The following is a 13450-nucleotide window of genomic DNA, read 5'->3' as shown; positions in this document are numbered from 1 at the left end:
AACTCACCAACATTTTTGTTGACGTTTAAAGCATGTTTATTCTCAAGTGAATACTAAGAGCTTCCGCTGTTGCATACTAAAATAAGGACAAGATTTGGAGTCCATGTTCGTATGATATTGTGTAAAAACTGCATTCAAGAAACTAATTTCGATGTAACATATTTGTATTGTAAACCATTATGTAATGGTCGTGTGTAAACATGATATTTTAGATTATCATTATTTGATAATCTACGTAAAGCTTTTTAAACCTTTATTTATGAAATAAAGGTTATGGTTTGTTTTAAAAATGAATGCAGTCTTTGAAAAACGTCTCATATAGAGGTCAAAACCTCGCAACGAAATCAATTAATATGGAACGTTTTTAATCAATAAGAACGGGACATTTCAGTTGGTATCCGAGCGTTGGTCTTAGAGAACCAGAAAATTTGTATTAGTGTGTCTTATCGAGTTTGTTAGGATGCATTACTTCGACCGTGTTTTCTTTAAAAATGATTGCTTAACATTTTTGTTGGAAACTATATATTTTTAACATATGAATATTATGTGATATATTAATCTCTTAACGTGTTTGATATTATGTGATAGATGTCTACCTCTAGAACAAGTCCCATTGACTCACTTAATAATAATGAAGAGTCAAATGTAAGTTGGAATGATTTGTGGACTGATTCACAAGTTCCCGAAGAGGAACCGGAAGAAGAGTCGGAACCGGAAGAAGAATCGGAACCGGAAGAAGAATCGGAACCGGAAGAAGAAATAGAACCGGTGGGGGAAATAATAAAACGGTTAAGTAAAAGAGAATCCTCAACCAACCAACCAAGGTTAATTATGGTCAATGGTGTTTCCGCCAAGGAAGCAAAATATTGGGAGGATTACCAATTCTCCGATGAATCGGATTCCGACAAGAATTCTGATGATGTTATAGAAATTACCCCAACTGAATTTAAAAAGGCAAAAGAAAATAATAAGGGAAAGGGCATAAAAATAGAGAAATCTAATTCCAACCCCGATGAACTTTTTATGTATCGTCAACCCCCGAAGTCCTTAAGTTGTAACAATGACCCGGGAACCTCTAAACCACCAGGTTTTTCTAAACCAATGTGGACAACGACGGATCGTATTAGGGGAACATCATATATCCCTAGAAACTTGGCAAAACGAACCAAAACCGAACAAGAAGAAATGAGCGAGTCGGAATAAGATAGTTGTATTCGTGTGGTGTAATATATGTAATATAGTGTGCTTATGCTTTATGATATATGTAAAAATTGCTTGTATTAATAAGTATTTTTTTTATGAATCTAACTCTTGTCTATTTTACAGTATAAAAACACAAAATGGATAGACAACCCAATATTTTAAGAGACCTACCCGGAGACATGATTGATGAAATCTTGTCTAGAGTCGGTCAGAATTCCTCGGCACAACTATTTAAGGCGAGATCAGTTTGTAAGACATTCGAAGAACGTTCCAAGAATGCCTTGGTTTATAAAAGGCTTTCGTTCGAAAGATGGGGGATATCACATTGGGAAATCCATAAGTTACGATGTGTTTACTTTGACGCATATATTGCGGGGAACCCAAATGCTATTTTACGCAATGGGTTAAGAAATTATTTTGACTCAGTATATCCGAATATAGGACTTCGTGATTTAGAAAAAGCGGCTAACATACAACATCAAGAAGCATGTTATGCTTACGAGTTAGTAATGTTCGCTTCTCACCAAAGTGAGAACAAGAACATCGGGCTACAACTATTAAACAAAACGTTCCCACAAGTGACGAAGTCGGTAATTAGGGTAAGAAATGAGGTTTTTAGGTTATTACGAGACTGTTGGTCATTACGTAACCCTCGTCCCTTTGACGACGTTACAACACGCTATCTTATCAACGGCCATAACGGTTATGTTCCACAAGACCAAGGATGGGAAGTAGTCCTAGTAAAACCAGAATGCATGACTTGTTTCTGGACGTATGAATTACGTGTCTTTATTGCCTTTGCTGAACGACTTGTGTACTAGCTAGAATTATCTTCACAACTATCTTGTATCAAAGTTATTGTGTGCTATATTTCATGCTTTATGTAAAATAAGCGGTATTGTAAGTTTGTAAAATATTGTATAAAAGTTTGAACGCGAAATATTATTACAATCAGTTTTTCATATAGAATTGTAGTAGTTGAATTGTATATTAGCTACTAAGTATGAACTTAACGGGTAGGTACTACCCGAATTTAAACTTATAAAACACTAATATGAAGAAAAAGCTTTTATAAATGAGTTCATATTATGCTACGAAATACTATTAACTACTCTTAATATTCTGTATGATTAACTTGTTCCATTTGACTATTTTGAAGGAAATGGCACCGACTACTCGACACACCGTGAATATGAATGAAGAGGAATTCCGTACTTTTCTAGCTTCAAACATAGCCGCAGTACAGGCTGCGCTACATACCAACAATAACCTTGGATCTGGCAGTACAAGAAATCGTGTAGGATGCACCTACAAAGAATTCACTGCCTGCAAACCTTTGGAATTTGATCGAACCGAAGGACCGATCGGATTGAAACGGTGGACCAAGAAGGTCGAATTGGTGTTTACCATAAGTAAGTGTACTGAAGAGGACAAAGTGAAGTACGCTACGCATACCTTCACAGGTTCTGCGTTAACATGGTGGAATACCTATCTAGAGCAAGTGGGACAAGATGATGCGTACGCACTACCGTGGTCAGCATTCAAGCACTTGATGAAGGAGAAATACCGTCCCAGAAGCGAGGTCAATAAGCTCAAGACAGAACTTAGAGGGTTACGAACCCAAGGATTTGATATTACCACGTACGAAAGACGATTCACAGAATTGTGCCTATTGTGTCCGGGAGCATTCGAAGATGAGGAAGAGAAGATCGACGCGTTTGTGAAAGGATTACCGGAAAGAATCCAAGAAGATATAAGTTCACACGAGCCCGCCTCCATACAACAGGCATGTAGAATGGCTCACAAACTAGTGAACCAGATTGAAGAAAGAATTAAAGAACAGACTGCTGAAGAGGCCAATGTGAAGCAAGTCAAAAGAAAGTGGGAGGAAAACGGTGATAAGAATCACCAATACAACAACAACAGCAATTACAACAATATTCGCAACAATTATCCCAACAATCGCAACATCAATCGCAACTACAACAAACGGCCCAACAACAACAACAACAACAACAACAACAACTACAACAATCATCCCAACAACAATAATAACCGCAACAACAACAACAATCAGAAGCAGATATGCCAAAGGTGTGAAAAGTATCACTCGGGGTTCTGCACCAAATTTTGCAACAAGTGTAAAAGAAATGGTCATAGCGCGGTGAAGTGTGAGGTCTACGGACCAGGGGTTAATAGAACGAAAGGAACAAATGGTGTCGGAACGAGTAATGACGGAGCAAGTAGTGTCGGAGCAAGTTATGCCAATGTAGTTTGTTATAAATGTGGAAAACCGGGCCACATTATTAGAAATTGCCCGAACCAGGAGAACACGAATGGACAAGGCCGCGGAAGAGTTTTCAATATTAATGCGGCAGAGGCACAGGAAGACCCGGAGCTTGTTACGGGTACGTTTCTTATTGACAATAAATCTGCTTACGTTTTATTTGATTCGGGTGCGGATAGAAGCTATATGAGTAGAGATTTTTGTGCTAAATTAAGTTGTCCATTGACGCCTTTGGATAGTAAATTTTTACTCGAATTAGCAAATAGTAAATTAATTTCAGCAGATAATATATGTCGAAATCGAGAAATTAAACTGGTTAGTGAAACATTTAAGATTGATTTGATACCAGTAGAGTTAGGGAGTTTTGATGTGATAATCGGTATGGACTGGTTGAAAGAAGTGAAAGCAGAGATCGTTTGTTACAAAAATGCAATTCGCATTATACGAGAAAAAGGAAAACCCTTAATGGTGTACGGAGAAAAGGGCAACACGAAGCTACATATTATTAGTAATTTGAAGGCACAAAAACTAATAAGAAAAGGTTGCTATGCTGTTCTAGCACACGTCGAGAAAGTACAAACTGAAGAAAAGAGCATCAATGATGTTCCCATTGCAAAAGAATTTCCCGATGTATTTCCGAAAGAATTACCTGGATTACCCCCACAGCGATCCGTTGAATTTCAAATAGATCTTGTACCAGGAGCTGCACCAATAGCTCGTGCTCCTTACAGACTCGCACCCAGCGAGATGAAAGAACTGCAAAGCCAATTACAAGAACTTTTAGAGCGTGGTTTCATTCGACCAAGCACATCACCGTGGGGAGCTCCTGTTTTGTTTGTCAAGAAGAAAGATGGTACATTCAGGTTGTGTATCGACTACCGAGAGTTGAACAAACTTACCATCAAGAACCGCTACCCACTACCGAGAATCGACGACTTATTTGATCAACTACAAGGCTCGTCTGTTTATTCAAAGATTGACTTACGTTCCGGGTATCATCAAATGCGGGTGAAAGAAGATGATATTCCAAAGACTACTTTCAGAACACGTTACGGTCATTACGAGTTTATGGTCATGTCGTTTGGTTTAACTAATGCACCAGCTGTGTTCATGGACCTTATGAACCGAGTGTGTGGACCATACCTTGACAAGTTTGTCATTGTTTTCATTGATGACATACTTATTTACTCAAAGAATGACCAAGAACACGGTGAACATTTGAGAAAGGTGTTAGAAGTATTGAGGAAGGAAGAATTGTACGCTAAGTTTTCAAAGTGTGCATTTTGGTTGGAAAAAGTTAAAATCCTCGGTCACATAGTGAACAAAGAAGGTATTAAGGTGGATCCGGCAAAGATAGAAACTGTTGAAAAGTGGGAAACCCCGAAAACTCCGAAACACATACGCCAGTTTTTAGGACTAGCTGGTTACTACAGAAGGTTCATCCAAGACTTTTCCAGAATAGCAAAACCCTTGACTGCATTAACGCATAAAGGGAAGAAATTTGAATGGAATGATGAACAAGAGAAAGCGTTTCAGTTATTGAAGAAAAAGCTAACTACGGCACCTATATTGTCATTGCCTGAAGGGAATGATGATTTTGTGATTTATTGTGATGCATCAAAGCAAGGTCTCGGTTGTGTATTAATGCAACGAACGAAGGTTATTGCTTATGCGTCTAGACAATTGAAGATTCACGAACAAAATTATACGACGCATGATTTGGAATTAGGCGCGGTTGTTTTTACATTAAAGACTTGGAGGCACTACTTATATGGGGTCAAAAGTATTATATATACCGACCACAAAAGTCTTCAACACATATTTAATCAGAAACAACTGAATATGAGGCAGCGTAGGTGGATTGAATTATTGAATGATTACGACTTTGAGATTCGTTACCACCCGGGGAAGGCAAATGTGGTAGCCGATGCCTTGAGGAGGAAGGACAGAGAACCCATTCGAGTAAAATCTATGAATATAATGATTCATAATAACCTTACTACTCAAATAAAGGAGGCGCAACAAGGAGTTTTAAAAGAGGGAAATTTAAAGGATGAAATACCCAAAGGATCGGAGAAACATCTTAATATTCGGGAAGACGGAACCCGGTATAGGGCTGAAAGGATTTGGGTACCAAAATTTGGAGATATGAGAGAAATGGTACTTAGAGAAGCTCATAAAACCAGATACTCAATACATCCTGGAACGGGGAAGATGTACAAGGATCTCAGGAAATATTTTTGGTGGCCGGGTATGAAAGCTGATGTTGCTAAATACGTAGGAGAATGTTTGACGTGTTCTAAGGTCAAAGCTGAGCATCAGAAACCATCAGGTCTACTTCAACAACCCGAAATCCCGGAATGGAAATGGGAAAACATTACCATGGATTTCATCACTAAATTGCCAAGGACTGCAAGTGGTTTTGATACTATTTGGGTAATAGTTGATCGTCTCACCGAATCAGCACACTTCCTACCAATAAGAGAAGATGACAAGATGGAGAAGTTAGCACGACTGTATTTGAAGGAAGTCGTCTCCAGACATGGAATACCAATCTCTATTATCTCTGATAGGGATGGTAGATTTATTTCAAGATTCTGGCAGACATTACAGCAAGCATTAGGAACTCTTCTAGACATGAGTACTGCCTATCATCCACAAACTGATGGGCAGAGCGAAAGGACGATACAAACGCTTGAAGACATGCTACGAGCATGTGTTATTGATTTCGGAAACAGTTGGGATCGACATCTACCGTTAGCAGAATTTTCCTACAACAACAGCTACCATTCAAGCATTGAGATGGCGCCGTTTGAAGCACTTTATGGTAGAAAGTGCAGGTATCCGATTTGTTGGAGTGAAGTGGGGGATAGACAGATTACGGGTCCGGAGATTATACAAAAAACTACCGAGAAGATCATCCAAATTCAACAACGGTTGAAAACCGCCCAAAGTCGACAAAAGAGCTACGCGAACATTAAAAGAAAAGATATAGAATTTGAAATTGGAGAGATGGTCATGCTTAAAGTTGCACCTTGGAAAGGCGTTGTTCGATTTGGTAATATGACAAGAAAAGGGCAAAGTTGTATGCTGAGCGAGCAGACATGATCAAAAGAATGACCCCTGAAGAAATGAAAGATTATCTGCAATCTACTGGGTCAGGAGGAGTAAGAGCTGACGTGTTCATGAAATGGCTATATGTAATATTATAAACTAGCTCATCTTCTCGACCAGCATCTTCTGCTCAGCCATCTACACAACAACAGCCAGCAGAAATAACAGACCTTGATGTTGATGATGTTAAGGGGGAGCATCTTGCTATTGTTCCCTATCTACCTCCACAAGAACCATCAGTTAAACCCATTCCAATCGATAGAAAAAGGGTGAAATCTACTCCTAGGGACAATTAGCCCCTAAGGAAAGGACCCCTATTTGAGGCAGCTGATGAATATACTGTGCAGGTGTGCCAGCTGATACTAATCAGTCAGCTGGTACTGAAGACACAACAAGGAGTGATGTGATAGAAGACCTAGCCAGTAGTGTACTGCTGGGTGAAACAAGTGTTGAAGACCCAGCCAAGACGGCTGAGCTGGGTGCTAAGCAAGATGATGATACTGTTGATCCTGCTGACTTCACAGTATGGGGGAGAGGAGATCACTTATTTGTTCAATCACCTATCTCTCCTCGGACTCTTGCTTATTTTAACAGAACACATGATGAACGTATTAATCAGCTTTCAGTGAGTTCTTCAGGCATATCAGAATCAATCATGTATCCTCCATCTTCCTCAAAACCACATGATAAATACACAACTTGGGAAGATGATTCAGTTGCCCGTGGTGAGCCAAATCTATTAAGGATGAATCAAGATGAAAGAGAGGCTTACAGGCTGGAGATCACTGTACCTGAATTGCTTGAGCAAAGACAAGCAGCTATTTCTGAAAGGATACGTCAAGTTAGATTGCTGCATCATCCTCTTGATCAGCCATTCTACATCACTGCCTTAACTTATGGCATTGAAATTGGCGTGTATCGAAATAACAGTAGTCAAAGGCTACATACTGATGAAGAGAAAGCTCAATTTCATGAGGCTCAGCAACTGGGTATGGATCTAAGGCAACATCGTGATGCCCTTAGAACTGATGAGGGGATCAAAATGATTGAAACACCAAAATCCCTAAATATTACTGCCGATGATTATCTTTTGGGCTTAGAAGTTGAAAGGCAAAGAAGGGAGGATGCTGATGCTGAATATGCTGAAAGGGTAAGGCTTCAGGAAGTAGAAGCTAAATTGGCTGCTGATAGAAAGCAAGAGGCTGAGTCCCTCAAGCTAGCCAAAGCTATTGTTAAGGAACAAGATAAAGCTCTTGATGAACAGGAAGCTGCTGAGAAAGCACCTGCTACTGCTCCTATAGAAACTGAACGAACAATTGAGCTATCTGATCACTATTATAGGAGCAAGTATGGTGATGTACTGACCAGGAGATCAAATCCCAGCAAGATCATCAAAGTGCACAGAGGCACAAAAAGAGCTTTCAGTATCAGCATGGAAGATAACATTCAAGAGAGGGTAGACTACACTGATTTAAGAACCTTTGGATTCAGTGAATGGATGGAGATATTGGAGTAGTTCATTGGTAAAGCTGAAAGTGGTATTAAAAAGACATTGAAGCCAGAACTCCAAGAGCTTTTCAACAAAGCAACAAAATTTGGGAATGCACCAGTAGTAAACGTTGAGGAAGTTTTTTCTCAAAAGCCTAAAAGAAAGAAATCTACTGGTGAAGGCCCACACATAAGAGATCCCATCATTCTACCTCCTCATGTTCCAGTTTATGACCCTGCTGAGCTGCCTTACTTGTTTCCTGAAGCCTGGGCTACCTTGAAAGTGAAAGAAGAAGAGCTATCTGGTGATGAACTAGAAAAGGATAAAGATAAAGACAGATAGCCTTCTAGTGCTTAAATTGTATCTTTTGTTACTTCATTTTTCATTATGATGTTTTGTAATTACTGTATATACTCTGTTGTAATGAAGATGAAATGAGTTAATCTTCAAAATCATATCAAGTTATAAGATATAGATAACTCAGCAAAAGATCCCAAAAACAAACTTAAAAGGGATAAATTTACTGCCTATTTTTTATTAGGTCCCTCAGTACTGGCTTTAGTGTTTTTCTCTAAATGTCATAAGTTTTGTCATCATCAAATAGGGGGAGATTGTTGAGTCCCCAAAATAATTAAGGATTTAATTATGACAAAACTGTAATTTATTTGCACTAAAATGTTATGTGCAGGCAGCACAAGTTTGTTTATGTATAGACAGCAAATATTGATGTGTCAAGTGTTCCGTATGCTGCCTAGTCTACCAGCACAAGGTAGAGTGTATTCTTCGAATCAGCACAGGATGAGTACTCAGCAATTCAAGAATATCAAGTGACTCAGCATAAGAAGAACCAGTAAACCTGGAAAGCAGCATACAACACAAGACAACCATGCTCCATTATAAGTATGGTGGTTTCCCGAGTAGTCTACATCAATTGTACTATTTAACAGAAGTCAAAGACAAAGTTGAACAGGAAAGGACACGCGTCGGCAGCTGACAAGTGACCTTACAAGACTACATGGGAATGCAGAAGTTTAACGCATGTGCAGACATGTGCTATACTTTGTCAATGCCTAGGGAACACAACATTCTATTTGTTTAAACAAATACTGGTGCCAAACCGAATTGGGGTGTTTCTGCAAATAGCTACCAAAGAGCAAAGAGGAGAGCACGCTCTCTGATGCAGTTGTCCCTACAAGTACAGACATCCTATGTACCAGTGGACAATAGAACTATTACACGGTTAATATGTAGTGACCCGAAATTTTCCATGTTTATATATATTAATTGAGATTGATATTTACATGATTAAATGTTTCCAACATGTTAAGCAATCAAACTTGTTAAGACTTGATTAATTGAAACATGTTTCATATAGACAATTGACCACCCAAGTTGACCGGCGATTCACGAACGTTAAAACTTGTAAAAACGACATGATGATATATATATATGGATATACATATGGTTAACATGAGATTATGATAAGTAAGTATCTCCATAAGTATATTAACAATGAGTTATATACATATAAACAAGACTACTAACTTAAGGATTTCGAAGCGAGACATATATGTAACGATTATCGTTGTAACGACATTTAAATGTATATATATCATATTAAGATATATTAATATATCATAATATCATGATAATATAATAATTTAACATCTCATTAGATATAATAAACAATGGGTTAACAACATTAATTGAGATCGTTAACTTAAAGGTTTCAAAACAACACTTACATGTAACGACTAACGATGACTTAACGACTCAGTTAAAATGTATATACATGTAGTGTATTTAGATGTATTAAAATACTTTTGGAAGACTTCAAGACATATATCAAAACACTCATACTTAACGAAAATGGTTACAGTTACTTTTCCATTCTTTTCTTTCATCAAGAATTCTAGTCGTATTCTTATCCGTATTATACACAGCTTCAAAATGTACTTACTATGAGTATATACCAATAGGAACTAGCATGGGATTCCTCTCTTGATTATGTCATGTATGACTAATCAATTTTAACTTCTACTATGAGCTAGTCAACTAACTAGAACTCCTTTTAACCCCACTCACCACTCACCAATTACCACTCATCATTCACTCCATTTCACTTCCAATTCTCTTTCTAATTCTCTCTCAACACACACACACTATTATGAACGTATTTTTCCAGTAGTTAATCATCATCTTCATCAAAAATCACTTCAAGAATCAAGCTATAATCATCATAGGAAGAACACTTCAAGAACACTTCAAAAATCCCTTCAAGTTTACTAATTTACTTCCAAGCTTTCTAATCCATTCCAAGTAATCATCTAAGATCAAGAAACCTTTGCTATATACAGTAGGTTATCTTTCTTGTTCAAGGTAATATTCATATTCAAATTTTGATTCAATTTCTATAACTATAAACTATCTTAATTCGAGTAAAAATCTTACTTGAACTTATTTTTGTGTCATGATCCTACTTCAAGAACTTTCAAGCCATCCAAGATTCTTTGAAGCTAGATCATTTCTTGTCACTTCCAGTAGGTTTACCTACTAAACTTGAGGTAGTAATGATGTTCATAACATCATTTGATTCATATATATAAAACTATCTTATTCGAAGGTTTAAACTCGTAATCACTAGAACATAGTTTAGTTAATTCTAAACTGGTTCGCAAACAAAAGTTAATCCTTCTAACTTTACTTTTAAAATTAACTACACACATGTTCTATATCTATATGATATGCTAACTTAATGATTTAAAACCTGGAAACACGAAAAACACCGTAAAACCGGATTTACGCCGTCGTAGTAACACCGCGGGCTGTTTTGGGTTAGTTAATTAAAAACTATGATAAACTTTGATTTAAAAGTTGTTATTCTGAGAAAATGATTTTTATTATGAACATGAAACTATATCCAAAAATTATGGTTAAACTCAAAGTGGAAGTATGTTTTCTAAAATGGTCATCTAGACGTCGTTCTTTCGACTGAAATGACTACCTTTACAAAAACGACTTTTAACTTATTTTTCCGGCTATAAACCTATACTTTTCTGTTTAGATTCATAAAATAGAGTTCAATATGAAACCATAGCAATTTGATTCACTCAAAACGGATTTAAAATGAAGAAGTTATGGGTAAAACAAGATTGGATAATTTTTCTCATTTTAGCTACGTGAAAATTGGTAACAAATCTATTCCAACCATAACTTAATCAACTTGTATTGTATATTATGTAATCTTGAGATACCATAGACACGTATAAAATGTTTCGACCTATCATGTCGACACATCTATATATATTTCGGAACAACCATAGACACTCTATATGTGAATGTTGGAGTTAGCTATACAGGGTTGAGGTTGATTCCAAAATATATATAGTTTGAGTTGTGATCAATACTGAGATACGTATACACTGGGTCGTGGATTGATTCAAGATAATATTTATCGATTTATTTCTGTACATCTAACTGTGGACAACTAGTTGTAGGTTACTAACGAGGACAGCTGACTTAATAAACTTAAAACATCAAAATATATTAAAAGTATTGTAAATATATTTTAAACATACTTTGATATATATGTATATATTGTTATAGGTTCGTGAATCAACCAGTGGCCAAGTCTTACTTCCCGACGAAGTAAAAATCTATGAAAGTGAGTTATAGTCCCACTTTTAAAATCTAATATTTTTGGGATGAGAATACATGCAGGTTTTATAAATGATTTACAAAATAGACACAAGTACGTGAAACTACATTCTATGGTTGAATTATCGAAATCGAATATGCCCCTTTTTATTAAGTCTGGTAATCTAAGAATTAGGGAACAGACACCTTAATTGACGCGAATCCTAAAGATAGATCTATTGGGCCTAACAAACCCCATCCAAAGTACCGGATGCTTTAGTACTTTGAAATTTATATCATATCCGAAGGGTGTCCCGGAATGATGGGGATATTCTTATATATATGCATCTTGTTAATGTCAGTTACCAGGTGTTCACCATATGAATGATTTTTATCTCTATGTATGGGATGTGTATTGAAATATGAAATCTTGTGGTCTATTGTTACGATTTGATATATATAGGTTAAACCTATAACTCACCAACATTTTTGTTGACGTTTAAAGCATGTTTATTCTCAGGTGAATACTAAGAGCTTCCGCTGGTGCATACTAAAATAAGGACAAGATTTGGAGTCCATGTTCGTATGATATTGTGTAAAAACTGCATTCAAGAAACTGATTTCGATGTAACATATTTGTATTGTAAACCATTATGTAATGGTCGTGTGTAAACATGATATTTTAGATTATCATTATTTGATAATCTACGTAAAGCTTTTTAAACCTTTATTTATGAAAAAAAGGTTATGGTTTGTTTTAAAAATGAATGCAGTCTTTGAAAAACGTCTCATATAGAGGTCAAAACCTCGCAACGAAATCAATTAATATGGAACGTTTTTAATCAATAAGAACGGGACATTTCATAATAGGACTACTATAAATTATTCTATCCACTATTGTAATAACTAGTGGTGTGAGTTTTGTTATTTAGAGTCCAAAACGTGTAATAGCTTTAAGTTTATCCTCATAGCTATACATAGGTAAATCTGTATCAACCAACTATCATTCCGCCAAGGATAGTTGTAATTCTTTATGACTTAATCAATAAAGAATAACAGTTAAAAAATTACCTTTGACTTTACTTACATTACATGCATGAATACTAAACTGTGTTTAATTGGTTAGTTAATTAAAAGAAATTGTATTCACCCCCCTACAATACTCCTGTTGTTATTCAAGGGACCAATATATATATATATATATATATATATATATATATATATATATATATATATATATATATATATATATATATATATATATATATATAGTATATTACGTGTCATTGATGATTTAACATCGGGAGGATGTAATCATTCAATGTTAGGAAAAGTAAACTTGTCCTCAAGTTTTCTATAGAACCTAATAATTGTCAAAACTCGTTCAAAGAAAGAAGAAGTGAAGAAATAAGTGATCAGAAGGATCCACGGTAGCACCACGGCTGACAGTATACCTGACCGCAGATTCCTGTCCTGTACGTGTAGAAATTCCTACACGGCTAACACCACGATCGATCATGCTTCGACCGTGCGTGGTTTGATTCTATTTTAAATTAAATTAAACCCTCACTTTTACTTTTTTCTAACTCACTTCAAAACACACACACCTACACACGGCTGAGGAAGATCGACCGCACGAAGAAGAACGCTCATTCCTTCAATCTCAATTCCTACTTTCAGTATGATTAATCCTTGCTTTCCTAGCATTCAATTGTGTTTGT

The 13450-nt window shown here is 36.4% G+C and overlaps 1 protein-coding gene across 1 annotated transcript in view; it reads right to left on the bottom strand.

The window, feature by feature from the left end:
* The window catches only part of LOC139875437 (uncharacterized), a 76230-nt gene extending 62982 nt beyond the window's left edge, over positions 1-13248 (bottom strand). Inside the window, exon 1 of the mRNA XM_071862774.1 lies at positions 13184-13248. Within this exon, the coding sequence (XP_071718875.1) occupies positions 13184-13248 (65 nt within the window). The remainder of the gene's footprint in view (positions 1-13183) is intronic.
* Between the last annotated feature and the right edge of the window lie 202 nt (positions 13249-13450).

Source organism: Rutidosis leptorrhynchoides, chromosome 11 (assembly GCF_046630445.1).
Source record: "Rutidosis leptorrhynchoides isolate AG116_Rl617_1_P2 chromosome 11, CSIRO_AGI_Rlap_v1, whole genome shotgun sequence".
NCBI classification, from domain to species: Eukaryota; Viridiplantae; Streptophyta; class Magnoliopsida; order Asterales; family Asteraceae; genus Rutidosis; species Rutidosis leptorrhynchoides.
Note: the sequence above shows the minus strand (reverse complement) of the source record. Positions and strands in the feature narration are given on the sequence as shown.